Genomic DNA, 20,064 nt, shown 5'->3' on the forward strand with positions numbered 1-20,064 from the left:
GACATTGTTTTAATAACAGAAACATCAGCCAAGCGGCACAAATGCTGGCCGACTTTGACCATGAGTGTGGAAAGGTAGGACTACAGCTGGATCTTACGAAGACAATGGTTATGAGAAACCACCTCGTTCCTGATGCCCCATTCACTCTCAACGGAAAGACCATCTCCGAATGCAACAGCTATGTGTACTTAGGTCAAGAAGTCAACATGACAAATGACCTGGCACCCGAGCTGCGCAGGAGGAAGAGAGCGGCTTGGAACACCTTCAAGAACGTAGAGGAAATAGCTAAGAGGACGAAGAACCTCCGGCTCCGGGCACATCTCTTTGATTCCACTGTTCTTCCTGCATTAACATATGCCTCAGAGACCTGGACCCTACGTAAACAGGATGAGAACGCTATTCAGGTCTCCCAAAGAAGAATTGAAAGAGCTATGCTTGGAATATCACGTTTCACTCAAATGAGAGAAAGAATCCGGAGTTCCAACATCCGTCAACGATCAAGAATCAGGGACGCTGTCTCGTTTGCCAAGGTGTCAAAAATCAGATGGGCTGGTCATGTAATGAGATTTAAAGATGACCACTGGACTAGAGCTGTTACCGACTGGATTCCACAGGATGTCAAAAGACCGCGTGGCTGCCCACCTACCAGATGGTCAGACTTCTTCATCAAGTTCATGAACGATCAGTTTGAGGCTCTTCATGTTCCCAGAGCGAACAGATGCCATTGGGCTACACTAGCATGCGACAGGGACAAATGGAGACGTTACTGGAGCCCGCTCGAGCAAATCGATGACTAACGGGAAGTTAAGTGATTGAGTGAAGTGAAATTGAATCACATGAAATAAATAATTATAAAAATTTTCTTAATTGGGTTTCATAATGTACCAACACCTTCCCCTCACCAATGTACATTTCCTACCACCAATGTCCCCAGTTTCTCTCCAGCTTCCCCGAATCCCCCACCCCACCTGACTCTATGGCAGGAATTTTTCTTCTCTCTCTCTCTCTCTCTCTCTCTCTCTCTCTCTTTCTCTCTCTCTCTCTCTCTCTCTCAATTTGGGTCATATGGTTAGGATTTTTAGATATTAAAACTTTGTCAGCTATAATCCTTTACCTGCTTTCAACACTCAGTTCCTGGCCAAAATGACTATTTCCTACTATTATTGTGATACTGGTCCCTTCTCTCTCCTGACTGTACTTTGTCCCTCATACAATGTTGTGGCAAGCTTCATGAGAAGGAGATATGTCTCCATTTCCTCATGTCTTCTTTTATTTCTTGGAGTATCCTTTTGTAGTTTTCTTTATGTCAGTCCTTTATCTTCTTAGCTAAGCCTGTTCCAGCTTTGCAACTGTCTTTTGTAGTTTTAGCTCAGAGAACTGGCCTCTTATTTATTTAAAAATCTTTAGTTTTTATTTATCAAATTTCTCTGCGATTTCTGTTTGCATTGAACTACTCATATTACTCTATATTCATGAGTGTGTAGTAATTTAACCATTGGGTATAGGGAGAGTCAAGATAGATAGTAGATATTATAGACACCAATCTCTCTTCCTCCACGAATTTACAACTAAAATAATGACATATAATGTAGGCTTTCAAAAGGACCTTATGTCTGAAATTGATGTCATTGGAGAATGGAGAAAAAGCAGAGGATGGTTTGGAAGGTAGGAGAATCTGCAAATGTGGTGAGTGGTGTTTGGCCTTGTGGTAATACATTTTACGAAAGTTACAATTATGGATCTGAGATGTTTACAGTTTGCAATTTTTAACTTGACTCAACGTTGATTAGAGTTCTTTTTATTGCCTCTATCGATGTGTTTCTTTATGTAATATTTCCATTAGGATAATAGCATTAGACCTATGTCTACCTGCTAGCCCTCCTTAGTACTGCTTCAGAATTGGTAGTCAATGTCCTCAAGATCTTGAAGACTTGGGCTTGCAGCTTTAAAATTGATGCAGTGTTGCAGGATTCCAAAGAACAATTTATTCAAGTGACTGCAAAGACAGTGTTAGGGATAGTGTTACAGAAGTTCTGCTGGGGGTAAACACAGGCAAGGTCCAGAATCTATGATATTTGGAGAAGATAATTTTATCAACCACTGGGACCTGACATAAGTACAGGAACATTTGGATGCATATCTAGATCCCCAACAAAAAGAAATTTATGAAATTCATGAACCGAGCAGTCTCAGCATGGGGTTTATTCCTGTTTTGGTCTATTTGACTGTCAACTGGAAATATCATAAAATTTGGGAGATGCTATGTATACACCTAAATTTTAACATGTAAAGTTAATTAAGTAAAATAAATCAATAATTTTAAATCAATGAAAGAGACTATGGAATGGAATAGATGATAGCCAAAGGAAACTAACCCTGAAATTTTGCCTACAGAACACAGCCTGCCAGGAATGAAAAGGGATTGAGAAAGGATTCGGGAATGGTGGCAAAGGGAGAAATATTGTATACTGGGATGTCTATAATGTGTGGTGTGGTAATAATATTTGCATAAAATATTCCTACTAATATTCTAATAAATTATTATTTACTAATAAAGTTATTAAAAATTCAAGCCAAAAGACATCAGAGCAATTGAACCAACTAGTAATATTTTCATATCCCTTCACATGTTTTTGAACATTTGGATTGCTTTCATATCACAGTTACTGTACTAGGAATTGCCAAGAACATAGATGTGCCTATATCATTTTTTTAATTGAATCACTATGAGATACACAGTTACAAAGCTGTTCATAATGGTCAGAATATGGAAACAACCAGAGTGCCTGAAAACAGATGACTGGTTGAAGAATCTAGGGTACAAGAGCAGGCATCGAAATGTGCATGGACCCAATGCAAGCAGAGGTACTAGGTCACTGATGCAATCTACAAGCTGTAACTCTGGGACATTCCAGGTTAGAAGGCCTGGGCGCATGGTCTCTGAAGCAGACCCCTGATGTGTTCATCAGTTAATCTCCCCCATCATATCCCATTAGAACCACAAATTAGCCTCTTATTTGGAACTCAAGAGCGCATCTTGAAAGCCCTAACCATATTATGCCAATAGCCCATTAGCCCCTACTTCAATCAACTTACCCTGCAAAATTCAAAACCAACATGGAGTGCAAGAATCCAAACTACAAAGGTCAGAATGGTAAAGCAACACAGAAATCCATGAGGCTTAGTGAGCGAAGACACCAGACCAGATGAGCCAACCAGTAATAACAAGCTAAATTCCTCTGACAAGGAATTTAGGGTGGAGCTATTAAGGATGCCTAAGGAGCTCAAAGAAACAATGGAACTCGTTGCCTATAAAATACAAAAGGATATGAGAGCAGAAATGAGGAAAATGCAAACAGAAATGACATTTAAAAACCTGGTAGGTGAAATGAAAAACTCACTGGAAGGCCTCAGCAGCAGAGGAACAGCTGCTGAGGACAGAATCAGTGAGCACCAAGATGGGGTGCAGAGAATCTCTAGACAACAGCAGAAGATGGAAAACATCTCCATGTAAATCAACAGATGAATTTGGATGAATGTGAGAAGAACAAAATAAGAATCATTGGGGTACCAGCAGGGCAGGAAAAAAACTCCGATGAAGAAGCAACTGACAAAACCATCACTGCTGAAAAGTTCCCAGAGCTGAAGAGTGGTGCATGCACCTAGATCGAGGAGGCCTGAAGAATACCAGCTAAAAGAAATACAAATAAAAACATTCCAAGTCACCTGCTAACCTAAATGATGAAAACAACAGCCAGAGATAGCATACTCAAAGCAGCAAGATCAAAGAAGAAAATTACTTTCAAAGGAGCATTATAGAGATTTAAAGGAGATTTATTAGATAAAACTGTCTGGACCAAAAGACAGTGGTGTAATATAGTGAAAAAAAACACAATGAGCTGAATGTCTCACCAAGAATACTTTACCCAGATAGATAGTCTCCTTGTCCATCCTTTCATAGGCAAATTTCATGACTTCATTTTTCCCAGCGGCTGCATAGTATTACATTGTGCATATGTGCCACCGTTTTTGAGGAATGTCCATATTGCTTTCCAAAAAGCTATTTGTACATAAAAGAACCAGTCGACATTCCCAAAAACAATGAAGGAGAGTCCCTTTCTACCCATATCTGCTCCAACAATAATTGCTCTTGTTCTTTTGGACGTGTGCCAGTCTTTATCCATGACAGTTTTTTTGACATGCTCAAAAACTCCTGAACTTCATATATAAACTTCAAAAATAAACCCCCACAAATAGCTAAAGAAATCCTGGGGAAAAATAAGCTGGGAGGCATCACCTATTCCAACTTCAAGCTGTACTGCAAACCATAGTAATAAAAACAGCTTAGTATTGGAATACAAACAAACCTGCCGACCAATGGGACAGAGTTGAATATACTCACACACACCCTCAAATATATGATCATTTAATCTTTGAAGAAGGAGCAAGAAATATGAAGTGGAGCAAGAAAAGTCTATTCAACAAGTGGTGTTGGAAAAAATGGGCAGGTCCATGTAAAAATAATGAACTTAGATCTCTATACAATACCATGCACAAAAGTCAGATCAAAATGGATTAAAGAACCAACATAAGACCTGAATCCATAAACTGCATGGATGAAAATGTAGGCAATTCCTCCACAGTACTGTAGCTAAAGGTATCTTTAAAGATGAAATTCCACTGACCAAGCAAGTGGAAGCAAAGATAAACAAATAGAACTACATGAAACGAAGAAGCTTCTGCACCTCTAAGAAACAGTGACCAAGATTCAAAGACAGCCTTCGGAATGGGAAAGGTATTCACCGAAACACTTATGAGAAGGAGTTATTATAAAGATATACAAGGCACTGGTTGCACATTACTAGAAAAAAACTTCCAACCTCATCAAAAATGGAGAGAAGAAATGAACAGAAACTTTCACAAAGAAGAGATTCAAGTGGCCAAAAGGCACATGAAAAACTGTTTTTCATTACAAATCATCAAAGATATGCAAATCAAAGAATTCTAGTGTCATTGCAAATACTACCTGAGGTAAAAAATAAATATTAATCTAAAAAGAATTCTATTTTTTTCTATGCAGAGGATTTTCACAATGATGAGTAAAATTGTCTTAGTATTTCAAATAGGCTACTGTTCTGGTTTCATCTAGTTTCACAGTTTTGCTAGAAAGATCATGACTTTTGACTTAGGATCAGGTTTTCTCTATTTTATGCTTTATAGAGTCTCTGAACTTCCAAATAATCCAGGAACTCTACTTCTTGTCATCTACCCTAAGGACTTAAAAACACTGTTTCAAAAGACGTTTCTGCTCCTGTGTTCATAGCCCAAATCTGAAGGCATACCAAAAGTTTAGTTACAGATGAGAGGATAATGAAATTGTGATATACATTAACAACGGAATACTACTGCAATATAAGAAAAGATTAAATCATGCAATTTGCCCATGTGGATAGAATTAGAGGGTATTGTGTTAAATGAAGTCAATCAGAAGGTGGAGCACAAGTAAAGAAGATCCTCTTGTGCATGAGGCATAATGGAGCAAATAAGAAAGTGAAAAGGATAAAAAGCAACAAAACCTAAAAATTTGTCAAAAAACTAAGCTTATCAAGGCAGGATATAGGGAATGAAACTTGTTCTACAGAACCAAGTTTACACAGGAATGGGGTGGGTGGGGAGGGGCTCTATGAGCATTATGGATAAAGAAAGATATTCTGGTGACGGGTTTGGTATTGAAATGATGAATGCATGAAATTACAATCAACAATAAATCATAGTGCCTCTACAAAAATCGGGGTAAATTTCTCCTTTGTGTTGCTATTAATTTACTTTTATTTGCCATTTTAATTGAGGTACTGGGAATTTCAAGACTAATCACTCTTTTCATTCCCTCAGTAATTTATAATATCAAACCTCACACTCGCATGGTTTCTGTTGACCCTAATAAAAAATTCTTGTCTAACGTTTTAGAAAGGCTAATCAGAGAAATCAGGACCATTTTGCTGATACATCTGGAACTCTGTAAATGCCTGACTGAGACACATCTTCACATAGTATTTCATTTACTTGTGTTTGTGTGTGTGTGTGTGTGTGTGTGTGTGTGTGCAGGAAGTGATGTCACTGTATGTTTGTTTTCTTTGGTGTGAAGATGTTGTGCTTGTTTCAGAGGGGTGAACCACACTTGGCTGTACTTATGGATTTCTCTTGGCTGTGTGCTCAAAGATCCCTTTGGGCAATGCTTGGAATCAAACAAGGCTTGGGCACATACAAAGCAAGTGTTGCACTCAGGATGATAAAACCCAAGGACAGGAACAGAAAATAGCATTGAAATTGAAAATAGCAAGATCAGAAAAGGAACTTGCCTATATGGAAAGCCCATAGCTTTACAGAATATCATACAAATAAGACTTGATGAGCCAGAAGAGAATGAAGCTGGGAAACAAAGAACAAAAGACAAATAATGTCTTTAAAATGAACAACTCCCACGAAGTATATTCTATCCAGCTATGTCATCACTCAGATGAAGGACTGATACAGAATTTAATGGACCACAGAAACTTAGAGAGCTAATGTGCTTGCTTGCATGTGGCTGATCTTATTGGATCTCTGGTACTCTAGGTGGTTCCCTGGCACCACCAGCATTACTCCTGAAAACAGAACCAAGAATAGCTCCTGAGAATCTCAGGGTATGGTCCACATCCAAACCAAGAGTATTATTCGGACAGGAGCCCATTTTGGGTGGCAGGAGCCTCCAAAGTAGTGCTCAGAGGGCCCAGTTTACACAACCCTTCCTACTCTGCCAATTGAGACCAATGTTTAATGTTAGGACCCCTTGATGTTGCTCTGCTCTGGTGCAACAATGCTGGGGGACACCAGGGCACCCTTCCGGGGTTACACCTAATAGTACAGATCAAACTGGGAATCAACAGCAGCTTTGTAAAGCAAATCACACAACTGACCCTGAAGCTATCACCCTGATCACCCTCTTGTGTTTGCATTCTCCTCTACAGCTTGATAAGATATGTCCTATTATTTAAATTTTTTCCATTTTTTATAATTTTATTTATTGAATCACCATGAGAGCAGTGTCCTATCATTTAAAACTTTTGGATTTCCCTCATTGTATTAGAAAATACTGCAGGCACTGACCCTGAAGAAGAACAAGGCTTTCTGTTAATAAGCCACTACCAGGTTATTTATCACAATACAGTTTGTAAGAATAAGTTTTAAACTTAAAATAACCAAAGTATAACAATGTTATTCAACAGCAAACATGAACCAGAGAGTTGTACTACTTGAGGAAAATGAATATGAATATAGATCTCCTACAATTTTAGATCTCAGGAACAACAAACAATTAATGGCTCATAAGTAGGTCACGTATGAGGTGAGAACAAAGAGGAACTGGATACTGAGGTGACATGAAAGGCCTTCTGAACTTTTTGCCACCTCATCTCATCCACATCACCATGTGGTTGCAGTTATTTTAGCCCTTTGCGGGGGGGTCCCGATAACCACTCTCCGGCCCGTGGAGGTGGCCCTAGGATCCGTAGGTGCAGGGAAGGACCGCCCGAATGAACATAAGACACAAAAGACAGAATGCAGTTCAGAAACAGAGAGAAAAAGGGACAGACTTTATTGGGGGCAATCAGGGTATATATCCATTAGTGAGGCTGTTACATAAAAGGTATGCCCATATATGGTTAGGAAGGTTTTTTTTCACATATCTCTCATAAAGTTTATGCGTATCTTGTACCAGACACGAGGTAGTTACAGAAAAGGCCATGTCCATATGATTTACCAGACATGAGGTAGATACACAAAGGGCCATGTCCATCACCTAATCACTTAATCACTTAACTTCCCGTTAGTCGTCGATTTCCTCGAGCGGGCGCCAGTAACGTCTCCATTTGTCCCTGTCGCGTGCTAGTGTAGCACAATGGCATCTGTTCGCTCCGGGAACATGGAGGGCCTCAAACCGATAATTCATGATCTTGACGAAGAAGTCTGACCATCTGGTAGGTGGGCGGCCACACGGTCTTTTGACATCCCGTGGAATCCAATCAGTAAAAGCTCTAGTCCAATGGTCGTCTTTAAATCTCATTACGTGACCAGCCCATCTGATTTTCGACACCTTGGCAAATGAGACAGCGTCCCTGATCCTTGATCGTCGATGGATGTCAGAACTCCGGATTCATTCTCTCATTTGAGTGAAACGTGATATTCCAAGCATAGCTCTTTCTATTCTTCTTTGGGAGACCTGAATAGTGTTCTCATCTTGTTTGCGTAGGGCCCAGGTCTCTGAGGCAAATGTTAATGCAGGAAGAACAGTGGAATCAAAGAGATGTGACCGGAGCCGGAGGTTCTTCGTCCTCTTAGCTATTTCTTTGATGTTCTTGAAGGCGTTCCAAGCCGCTCTCTTCCTCCTGCGCAGCTCGGGTGCCAGGTCCTTTGTCATGTTGACCTGTCGACCTAGGGACACACAGCTATTGCATTTGGAGATGGTCGTTCCGTTGAGAGCGAATGGGGCGTCAGGAACGAGGCTGTTTCTCATAAACATTGTCTTCGTAAGATTCAGCTGTAGTCCTAACTTTCCACACTCACGGTCAAAGTCGGCCAGCATTTGTGCCGCTTGGCTAATGTTTGGTGTTATTAAAACAATGTCATCAGTAAAGCGGAGGTGGTGTAGTTGCCGACCATCTATCTTCACTCCCATTCCTTCCCATTCCAGTCGTCGCATGATGTTCTCGAGGGTGGCACTGAAGAGTTTCGGTGAAATGGTATCACCCTGCCGCACCCCTCTCTTGACATCAACGATCACTTCTTTGTAGAATGGTGAGATCCTGGTAGTGAATCCGCAATACAGCTCACGGAGGATCCTGATGTATTGGGCTTGAATGCCCTGATTGGCTAGGGCTTCAATGACTGCTTCCATCTCAACAGAATCAAAGGCCTTCTTTAAATCAATGAACGTTAAACAGAGCGGCATCTTGAACTCCTGAGAAACCTCAATGAGCTTGGTTATCGTGTGGATATGGTCGATGGTGCTGAATCCTTTGCGGAACCCGGCTTGCTCGCATGGTTGTCCTTCATCTAGTGTTCTGCCAATCCTATTTAGGATGACTCGAGTGAACAACTTGTAGATGACAGACAATAGGCAGATCGGGTGATAGTTGCCAATGTCATGGATGTCTCCCTTCTTGAACAGTAGTACGGTCCTGCTGGTTTTCCATTGGGACGGAACCTTGTATTCAGACAGGTAGTGAGTGAAGAGCCGAGCCAGTGTATTGATGAGTACTAATGGCAGGTTCTTCAGGTGTTCAGGTCTGACCTTGCCTGGGCCGGGTGCTGTTTGTTTCTTTATGGACGAAATGGCGTGTCAGATTTCGGAAGGGAGAACGTTGGGAACGACATATTCATCCTGTGGAATTTGGTATGTCGGCAAGTGGACATGGCTATCAAAGAGATTTGAGTAGAAGTCATGGATAATCTTCTCCATTGCTGTTCTGGAGGATGTGATGGATCCATCAGGACGTCAGAGGGCAGTCATCTTGGTCTTATAATTGGCGAAGGACAGGCGGGCGTTACGAATACTTTTCCCGGCTTTTGCTGCATCTACCAGTACTTCTGCTCTTCTCTCTTTGAGAGAAAGGAACGGCATCTCCTGTAGAAACCCCTAAACAAGATCCTACAACTTTAGCAAAAACAGAGGACAGTATCACGGTTGAAATTCAGCTTCCTTCTAAAAGCTCCATGGAAGAACAGCAAGAACAGCAGCCCATCTCTTTGTCTTCTCAGCAGCCCGTCTCTTTGTCTTCTCAATACTCCTTGAGCACACAAATGGAGTCGACTCGAGTTTCAGCTTCTTTCCCCAGAAGTTACCAGAAAACTGATACCACCAGGTTAACATCTGTGGTCACAGTGAGACCTTTTGGCTCACATTCAAGAGGAATCACATCACTCCCAAGATCCTACACGCTGGATGATTCCTGGAAGTATAATGGAGATATAGACAGCAGTAAGAGGACGCAGACCAGTTCCGGCACCATGACACGGACCCTGGACCCTGTCCCGCTTGCACCCAGCTAGTCCAGTGTGCAGGAGACCACTGTAGAGAGTGTCACACAAGGCCCCTCTCCTACCTCTTCCTTGGCCTCTCTTTCCCAGGACCAGCCTTCCACTTCGAAAGCCACATTGTCTTCCATGTCTGGTCTCGATTCCATGTCCGAGTCTGGGGAAGGGCCAGGCTCCCCCCAGAGGGAGGTTTCAAAGTCACAGGATCAGTTCAGTGGTATGAGAATCAGCATAAACCAGATGCCTGGGAACGCTTTTGACTTTGGCTTTACAGTAAGATGGGATTTTTCCAGCATCTTTGTAGCATCAGTTGAACCAGGTAGTGCAGCAGAATTTTCTCAGCTACAGGTAGATGATGAGATTATTGCTGTTAACAACACCAAGTTTTCATATAAGGACAAAAAAGAGTGGGAGGAAACCATGGCTAATGCTCAAGAAACTGGAAACCTAGTGATGGATATCAGGCGCTATGGAAAGTCTGGTTCACCTGAAACAAAGTGGATTGATGCAACTTCTGGAATCTATAGCTCAGACAAATCTTCAAGTCTATCAATAACGACTGAATTCTCAGAAAGCCTGCGGGGCTCTAATATTCAGTCTAAAGAAGTCAATGGAATTTGTGATGAAAGCAATAGTTTTGAAACAAAAGCATCTGAACCTATTTCTTTGAAAAACTTAAAAAGACGATCACAATTTTTTTGAATAAGGAAGTACTAATTCTGTGGTTCCGGATCTCCCTGTTCCAACCATCAGTGCCCCGAGTCGCTGGGCCTGGGATCAAGATGTCCATATGATTTATAAAATTTATATGCATCACGTACCAGACACGAGATAGTTACTTCTTGTTATTACTGACAGCCATGACAGATGTTCTCTCAGGATAACCATACATCAAGATAACCATACATAGCACTGGCTTTGCCTGTTGCGGGGTCACGTAGGTCAAGACGACCATACATAGCACAGGCTGTGCCTGCCATGGGGTCGTAGGTCAAGATGACCATACCTAGCACAGGCACTTAGGCCCTTGGTCAGTTAAAGGGCCAGCTTCCCACAGCCCTTGAAACAAAATGGAAGATATTTATATGTATGACAAACTAGGCGTGGATGTATTTTCACTGAACTCATTCTTTATTTTCAGAATCTATTAGAGGAAGACAAAAGAGGAGTATTTGGGGACACAGGAAGGGATAGAAAAACATATAGAACTGAACGGATGGCAAATTTGAGTCTAAACATCAGGAACAGAAACTCTTGCTCTATGGACACTATAGTCACTAATCTGACAAGAATGTACTCATGGAACCCATAAGCGTTTCATTATTCCAGGATAAGACAATTAAGCCTGGAATCATGAGAGTAAATCAACTCCAGAAAATTTAGACTTTACCTTTGGAGCTTCTTTTAGGAACCCCAGTGTTGCCATTGCTTCCTATAAATAAAAATATAGATATTAAATCATGTCTTTCTATGTAGCTTTATTGGATAAAGTTAATTTAAGTGATATCCTTGATATGTGGTCACCGAGCAACAACATCCTGAACTTTTGGCCAACTGCTTGTGGGGATCAAGGAATAGAGGATATAGTCCAGTCTGGAGGACAAGGAAACCATCAGAAAAAACTCTTGGATCCTGAATGGTGTTGCCTATAAGAGTGATGCATTTATCTACCGAGTTTACCGCTTTTCTTGGAACAGATCAATGTTCACCCAGACCTCAAACTCAGCATCCTTCTGTAGACTCCTCTGTTCAGACTTTGAAATGGAAGCTTCAGTACCTGAAAATGTGAGTAAAGATCATCTCTTTCCTAGACTTTTTTTGAATTTGAGTCCGCGCATTGCCTTATCCATATGACCAAGACAAATGACATAGTACTGAGCACAAGGGAATGTCTTATGTTTGAGGGGTGGATGGTAGTGCAAGGCAAGTCTTAAATGCCTACAAAACTATACTCCAAGTGCTGTGAAAGGATTTCTATATCTCTCATGGGCTGCTGATTTGAGTAATGGAGGCTTAAATTGCAATGTGAATAGTCTTTTTTTTCTTTTTTTTTTTTTTGTTATAGAAATTGCATTGAATTGGTACAATGCTTTGGGAAGTATTGCCATTTTGACAATGTTAATTCTCCCGACCCATGAGCAGGGGATATCTTTCCATTTCCTCATGTCCTCTTTTATTTCCTGAAGTAGCGTTTTGTAGTTTTCTTTGTACAGGTCCTTTAGTTCCTTAGTTAAGCTGATTCCTAGGTACTTGATTTTCTGAGGCACGGTCATGAACGGAAATTTTTTTCATGTCACTTTCTTCTCTTTCACTATTTGCATATAGGAAAGCCATGGACTTTTGGGTATTGATTTTATAGTCTGCCACTTTACTATATCAGTCTATTGTTTCTAGGAGTTTCTTGGTAGAGGTTTTAGAGTTCTCTAAGTATAGTATCATATCATCTGTGAATGGTGAGAGCTTGATTTCTTCCTTTCTTACCTGAATGCCCTTAATATCTTTTTTTTGCCTAATCACTATTGTAAGTACTTCCAGTACTATATTGAACAGTAGAGGAGAGAGTGGGCATCCTTGTCTCGTCCCTGATCTTAGGGGGAAGGCTCTCAGTTTTTCCCCATTGAGGATGATGCTTGCTGTAGGCTTGTGGTAGATGGCTTTAACTATATTGAGGAAAGTCCCCTCTATCCCCAATTTGGTAAGGGTTTTCACCATCAACGGGTACTGGATCTTGTCAAATGCTTTCTCTGCATCTATTGATATGATCATATGATTTTTATTTTTTCTTTTGTTGATATGATAGATTATGTTGATTGATTTCCGAATGTTAAACCATCCTTGCATCCCCGGAATGAATCCTACTTGGTCATGGTGTATGATCTTTATGATGAGTTGTTGAATTCTATTTGCTAGTATTTTGTTGAGAATCTTTGCATCCGTGTTCATCAGGAATATCAGCCTGTAGTTTTCTTTTCTTGTGGTGTCTTTGTTTTCTTTTGGTATTAGAGAGATATGGGCTTCATAGAAACTATTTGGGAGAGTTTCTGTTTGTTCAATTTCCTGGAAAAGCTTGAGAAAAACTGGCAATAGTTCCTCTTTAAATGTTTGGAAAAATTCGCTAGTGAATCAGTCTGGACCTGGGCTTTTGTTTTTGAGAAGATTTTGATTACAGTTTCCATATCTTTTATGTTAATAGGTCTATTCAGGTACTCTATATCTTCTTGACTGAGCTTTGGGAGATGATAGGAATCCAGGAATTTATCTGTTTCTTCTAGATTCTCTTGTTTTGTAGCATACGGACTTTCAAAGTAGTCTCTGATGATCTTTTGAATTTCTTTGGTTTCAGTTGTAATATCTCTATTCTTTTTCTGATTCGGTTTATTAGGGTTCTCTGTCTCTATTTCTCTGTGAGTGTTGCTAGTGGTTTATCTATCTTATTTTCTCGAAGAACCAGCTCTTGGTTTCATTGATCTTTCGGATTGTTTCTTTGGTTTCCATGTCGTTGATTTCTGCTCTAAGTTTTATGATCTCTTTCCTTCTGCCTGATTTGGGCTCCTTCTGTTGATCCTTTTCTAAGATCTTGAGCTGTGAAGTCAAGTTATTTATGTGCATCCTTTCTTCCGTCCCAAGATATACTTGCAGAACTATAAATTTTCCCCTTAATATGGCTTTTGCTGCATCCCATAAGTTCTGGTAGCTCGTGTCTTCATTCTCATTTGTTTCCAAGTATCTTTTGATTTTGTCTTTGACTTCCTTCCTGATCCACTCATTGTTCAGCATTGAGTTGTTAAATTTCCAGGTGTTTGATTTGGTTCTCCTGTCTGTGTGTGATTCACTTCTATTCTCAGTGCATCATGATCTGAAAAGATTGTTGATACTATTTCTATCTTCCTGATTCTATTGAGGCATGTTTTGTGGCCTATCACATGGTCTATTTTGGAAAATGTTCCGTGTGCACTGGAGAAGAATGTTTATTCTTTCTTTTTGGGGTGTAAAGCCCTGTATAGGTCTATAAGCCCTTGCTCTTCTATTTCTTCTTTCAAAGCCAATGTTTCCTTGCTCAGTTTTGTTCTCGTTGTTCTCCAGAGGTGATAAGGTAATGTTGAAGTGTCCAGCTACTATTGTGTTGCTAGCAATGTTCTCCTTAAAATCTGCTAGCAGTTGTTTTTAAGTATTTAGCTGTTCCCTAATTAGGTGCATATACATTTAAGAGTGTGATTTCCTCCTTTTGTGCGTATCTCTTGATGTAGAGAAAAAAGCCTTCACTGTCCCTTCTAAATTTTTCAACCTGAAATTAATGTTGTTGGATACTAGTATGGCCACCCCAGCTCTTTTGAGGGAGCTGTTTGCTTGCAGGATTGTTTTCCATCCTTTAAGTTTGAGTCTGTGTTTACTCTGACCATTGAGATGAGCTTCTTGTAGGCAGCAGAATGTTGGATTCTGTCTCTGAATCCATTTTGCCACTCTGTGTCTATTAATTGGTGAATTTAGACCGTTGACATTGAGAGAGATTATTGTTATGGGGTTTTGAGTCATCAATCTGTAAGAGTCTGTTGTGCTTGTAGGTTTTGTCTTGTCTTATAGTAGCCCCTTTAGCCCTTGTTTTAGGTGTGGTTTTGAGTCTATGAAGTTCCTGAGCTACTGTTTATCGAGAAAATAGTGTACCGTTCCTTCGATTTTGAGTGAGAGTTCAGCTGGATAGAGTATTCTTGGTGAAACTTTCATTTCAGTGAGTTTTTTCACTATATCATGCCTTTGCCTTTGGGCTTGAAGGGTTTCCTCTGATAGATCTGCTGTGAGTCTCTTAGATGCATACAAAGGGTGCTCCTTTGTATGTGATTTCCTTCTTTGACTTTGCTGCTTGCAGTATTGTGTCTCTATCAGCAGCATTGATCATTCTAACTAGATATGTCTTGGAGTGGTTTTGTTAGGTTATCTCTTAGCTGGCACCCTTCAGGCTCCTTGAACCTGAATGGCTGCATTGTTGAGCTCTGGGAAATTTTTAGCAATGATTTGTTTAACTGTGGTTTTTTTCATTGGGATTGTTTCTCTGAGCTTCTGATACTCCAGTGATTCTAATGTTGTTCCTCTTGGAACCATCTCCTAGGACTCTGATTCTCTCTAGAGCTATCTTGAGGTCACTTGCCATTGTTTGTTGTTGCCTGTTGTCTTGGTGCAGCTGATCTTCCAGCTCCCTGATTGTCTCTTCAGGTGCAGTCATACTACTGTTGAGGGCACAGACTGAGTTTTTTATTTCATCTACGGAATCTTTTATTCATGACATTTCTGCTCTCATTTCTTCCTGTAATTTGTCGATAGTTTCTGTCATGTTACTGGATATCTGTCTGAGTGTTTCATTGAGTTCATTGAACGTCTTCTTGACTTCATATCTGAGTTCTTTCTCAGAGAGGTCCCTTAGGTGAGCAGCACCTACAGAGGCTTCTGGACTCTTTTCATCGTCCACCCCATGTGGTGGGGATTTGCGTTGTTTCTTCATGTTGGTGTGTAGGTATGGGGACTAGGTTTCTTGGTATGGCTAAACTACCTGCAGCCAAGAGCGTTGGCCCGCCTAAAATTAAGCCACCCCTACTTCTGAAAGGTCACGCCCCCACGGGTACATGGTGTGTGTGAGGGGAGTAAAGACTGGGTGGGGAAGAAGACCAGCACAGCTTGAGGGACGACGAGGAAGTGGCAGAGACTTAGAGCTGCTTTTCTCCTAGGGTCCGAGAGTATGCCTGGGGGGCTTGCAGGGAGAAATCCAAGTCCCGGGTTTGAATACCAGCGGATAAACTGACCTGGGTGGGGGAAAAGACCAGCACAGCTACTGAATAGTCTTTTAAAGTCCAGTCCAATTGGTTCTCGTTCGACTCTCCCCTCCCCTGACTGCCACACGCTTTAGTTAAACACCATGATTTAGATGGTTGTTCATGATGATTGATTGCAGGCATTCAATATTCAAACACCCACCCCAGCACCATTATCCCCTTCCTCCCTTTTATATTGCTTGTTATTCCTAAAGAATGATCAAAATTTTTTCTGTAGAAGAATATTTGTGAAAATTGTTGTATCTCACCATGGAGACATGAAGTCCTTGTCTGAGGGTTTTACTAAGCTGTTCCTGCAAGTTAACTTTCATTGCTAATGTTTTTGTTAGTGGAGATTGGTTGGTTTCTACTTTACATCCCATCCATCTACTACTGGCATATCAGTGATGTAGATGCTGGACATGCATTTGCTGCTGCTTGCTCTAGAAACTCAAGAGCTCTTTACTGGTCTGTCTGGTTGGAGTTAATTTAACTGGAATATGGTTTGGGGGTGTGGGAGTGACTGCAAGGGTTTTGTTTGGGCAGGAGCTGGCCCACCCCCAAGCCCCCCAAGAGAACCCTGGAGCTCTCAGTCAGGAATGGATGTTTGAGACATTTTTTTGTGTCTAGTCTGGGTGATTTCTTTTGGGATTCGTTTGAGTCTCCGGAACAGGGCCAGTAGATGAGGAGTTTCCATAGAAGCAGAGGTGGGACATGAGTGGCTTTCAAAATTTAATTAGTTGAGTAAAATGTTTATCTCTGCACAAGTTCCCTATTGATATTGAGAGTTCATTAGAAGATTTAAGTTCAACTATGTTAAGTAGGTAAATGTTGTATAGTTCATTCTGAAGCAAAAATTGCTTTCAAATAAAATTGCCATATGCTTAAACAGCTTCATATTGGAACAGGGTGGTCATTATCTAAGTTTCAAAAGAGATGAAAGTTTTTGTACCACTTCCTCCTCTGCCTGTGTCATTGTGATTAGTATTACTATATCCAATAATACAGTAATAGTCAGCCTCATCCTCAGGCTGAAGCCCAGAGATGTGCAGCAGTCCCGCATTGGTTGAGGTGTCTTTGGATCCAGAGAAGCGATTGCCAATTCCTGGTCCCAACTCTGTACTTGAGTAGTAACGCAGGAGAAACCTGGGAGAGTTCCCAGTCTTCTGCTGGTACCACTGTACTCCATAGCTGCCAACACTGAAACCACTGCTCAGGGTGCATGTGAGTCTGGCTGTTGTTCCAGGTGATGCAGAGATGGCAGGCTCCTGAGTCAACACAGGCTGTGAGAGGGACCCTGAAAAGAAAGACTTGTATTATCTTCAAGCAATAATTAGGTTAAATTCATCAATACTATGAACAAGGAGGAAGTTCTGTCAGGCAGCCTCTTGAGTCCTATCCATACCTGTGCAGTGAAAGAGGAGCATGAGCAGGAGAGCAGCCCAGGCCATGGTGCACATTACCCTCTGATCCCACAGTGGGCACTGGCTGCCCCACACCTACTTTTCTCCCTCTGCCAGAGGAGGAGCTGTCCATGCAAATCAGTTAAGTTTAAACTAATTTTAATGCTTGTCTCCTAAAGAGCATGTTGATGGGGGCTCAGCTCACACTCCAGACAGAACGGACAGTGTTTTGAGGGGCAGTTCTGGGAGGAAGCACCTGCAGAAAGCACACACAGGTTCTGGCCCAGAGGACACAGGAGCTGAATCCCACTCATTGTTCACAGGCACAGGCCCCAGGACTGGTTGCTCTGAGTTAATGGTTCTCACTTAGCAGCTGTGATGGGAAAGGAAGGGAGTTCCACAGCACCTCCTGTTGGCTGGGTTTGAAAAGAATAGAAAAAATATCCTGACTGCTTTTATTACTGAATATGTAAAAACCATGCTTGTCTAGAAAGATGCAAATAGGCTGCATTTGAAATAAATAAAACATCAGTTTTCTAAAAACATAGGAAAAGTTATTATGTAGGCATTCCACAGAACAGCATACAATTCAGATAATTTCATAGAAAATTTCAAAATGTTAAATTTTAATTTTTTTCACTCTGCATAAATTTTCTTCACCTACACTTTGGACCCAAATCTGGCGGTGCCCAGGATCTCCAAGATCTGCACTCAGGGATCACTTCTGGTGATCACCCTTGGGACTATTTGGGGTTCCTGGATTGAGCTTGGTCTTTCATGTGCAAGGTAAATGCTGTATCACTGCAGCACAGTCAACATAAATTTCAAAGAAGGAAAATATCCCTAACTCTTGTGATGTACTTATAATAGTGGTTATGCAATTAAGAAAATTATGCAAAAGTTTTACATTAATATAACTGTTGTAAATCACGATCACGATCACCCTGTTGTTCGTCAATTTCCTCAAACCAGTAACGTCAATTTCCTTGAAACCAGTAACGTCTCCTTCTTCTTAGCCCTGAGATTTTAAAAGAGCCGTTTCAATGCTCTTTCGGGATTAGGAGAATGAGACCCATCATTGTTACTGGTATTTGGCATATTGAGTACGACACGGGAAGTTTGCCAGACTCTGCCATGAGGGCAGGATACTTTTGGTAGCCTGCCAGGTTCTCCAAAGGAAAAATAAGATAATAAGATTTTGCATGGCCACAAATGCGGCTGCGCAATTCCGGGAGCTGGATTTTATAGTCTCTGCATTTTGGCCCTTGATGGGACCAACCTGGTGTTGGCGGCAGCTGGTGTGTGTGACGCCTACCTATTGGAAGATGGGTGGGTCTGGTTGGAGAAGGCCCAGACCCAATCAGAGTAGGCTTGGAGACCTCAGCCCCAGGACCTGCATGCCTGGGTTCCTCTGCCAGTTCTTTCATGCATGAGGCCCATCCAGCCATGTGTAGAGTGGTTCCAGCATGGCCATGGCTGGCTCTGGAGGTCCTCAGCTTCTGGGGCTCTGCTCGGCGGGAGGGTGGGGAGAGAAACTCAACCCTCCCCCCTCCAAGGGGCCCCGGTGAGGACAGCCAGGTGCAGGGGCAGGAGACTCTGCAGTTAATATAACTGTTGTAAATAAATTTTAAAAAATTCTAATGAAGAATTAATGAATTAGTTAAAAGGACTAATTAGTATTAATTGCAATGATACATGTTTGATTCATATTAAAATATTTAAAAGTGATATCTATACTAATACTTAAATAGTTATTTCTCACAGTTGACTCATGAACAATTCAAATATATTTTAAAAAACCAATATTGAAACATACATATAAAATTTTGACTTAGCTCTCGTTGTCTCTCTTTTTTTATTATAAAATTTTTTAATAGTGAGACATCATGAGGTACAGTTGCAGACTTACACATTTTTGTGCTTGGGTTTCAATCATACAATGATCAAACACCCATCCCTCCACCAGTGCCCATTTCCCATCACCACGGATCCCAGTATCCCTCCCACCCCCAATCCCCCCCATCCAACCCTGTCTCTGTGGCAGGGCATTCCCCTCTGTTCTCTCTCTCCTTTTGGGTGTTGTGGTTTTCAAAAGAAACATTGAGTGGCAATCATGTTTGGTCTATAGTCTATTTTCATCATGCTTCTCCCATCCTGGGAGGAGCCTCCCAACACCTTTATTTGGTGTTCCCTCTTTATCTGAGCTCCCTTTTCCCCTAGTATGTGTGGTTGGCCTCCAAGTCATGGAGTAAAATTCCTGGTACTACTCTCGGCCATTCTTGGGTGTTAGTTTCCTATTTTGCCACTTTATGTTCCCCAGATGAATGTAATCTCTCTATGTCTATCTCTTTCTTTCTGAGTCATTTCGCTTAACGTAGTACTTTCCATGTAGTACCACTTGTATGTAAATTTCGTGACTTCGTCTTTTCTAACAGCTACATAGTACTGCATTGTGTAAATGTACCAAAGTTTCTTTAACCAGTCATCTGTTCCTGGGCACTCAGGTTTTTTCCAGATTCTGGCTATTGTAAAGAGTGCTGCAATAAAAAAAAATATGTAACGCTTCACGAATTTGCGTGTCATCCTTGCGCAGGGGCCATGCTAATCTTCTCTGTATTGTTCCAATTTTAGTATATGTGCTGCCGAAGCGAGCACTCTCCTTGTCTCTCTTTCTCTCTCTCACACACACATGCACATAAACTCATGCATGTACTGTAGATAGACTTCATGATACAGAAGAGACCAAGATGAGCTTTATCTTCATTAGTATTCCACATTATTATGGAAGT

At 41.2% G+C, this 20,064-nt stretch overlaps 1 non-coding gene, 1 pseudogene and 1 gene segment (V, D, J or C); 1 reads left to right on the forward strand and 2 right to left on the reverse strand.

The window, feature by feature from the left end:
• The first annotated feature begins 9,650 nt into the window (after window positions 1-9,650).
• On the forward strand, window positions 9,651-11,383 carry LOC130022886 (LIM domain only protein 7-like; annotated as a pseudogene).
• Window positions 11,384-11,747: 364 nt separating this feature from the next.
• On the reverse strand, window positions 11,748-17,324 carry LOC130022887 (immunoglobulin lambda variable 5-39-like). The segment is given in 3 exon segments: window positions 11,748-11,848; window positions 16,825-17,169; window positions 17,278-17,324. Coding segments are annotated over 3 exon segments (492 nt in total).
• Window positions 17,325-19,823: 2,499 nt separating this feature from the next.
• On the reverse strand, window positions 19,824-19,930 carry LOC130022963 (U6 spliceosomal RNA). Its single transcript, XR_008792344.1, has one exon. It is a non-coding gene; the product is annotated as a U6 spliceosomal RNA (small nuclear RNA).
• Between the last annotated feature and the right edge of the window lie 134 nt (window positions 19,931-20,064).

This window comes from Sorex fumeus, unplaced genomic scaffold (genome assembly GCF_029834395.1).
Source record: "Sorex fumeus unplaced genomic scaffold, SorFum_2.1 ptg000021l, whole genome shotgun sequence".
NCBI classification, from domain to species: domain Eukaryota; kingdom Metazoa; phylum Chordata; class Mammalia; order Eulipotyphla; family Soricidae; genus Sorex; species Sorex fumeus.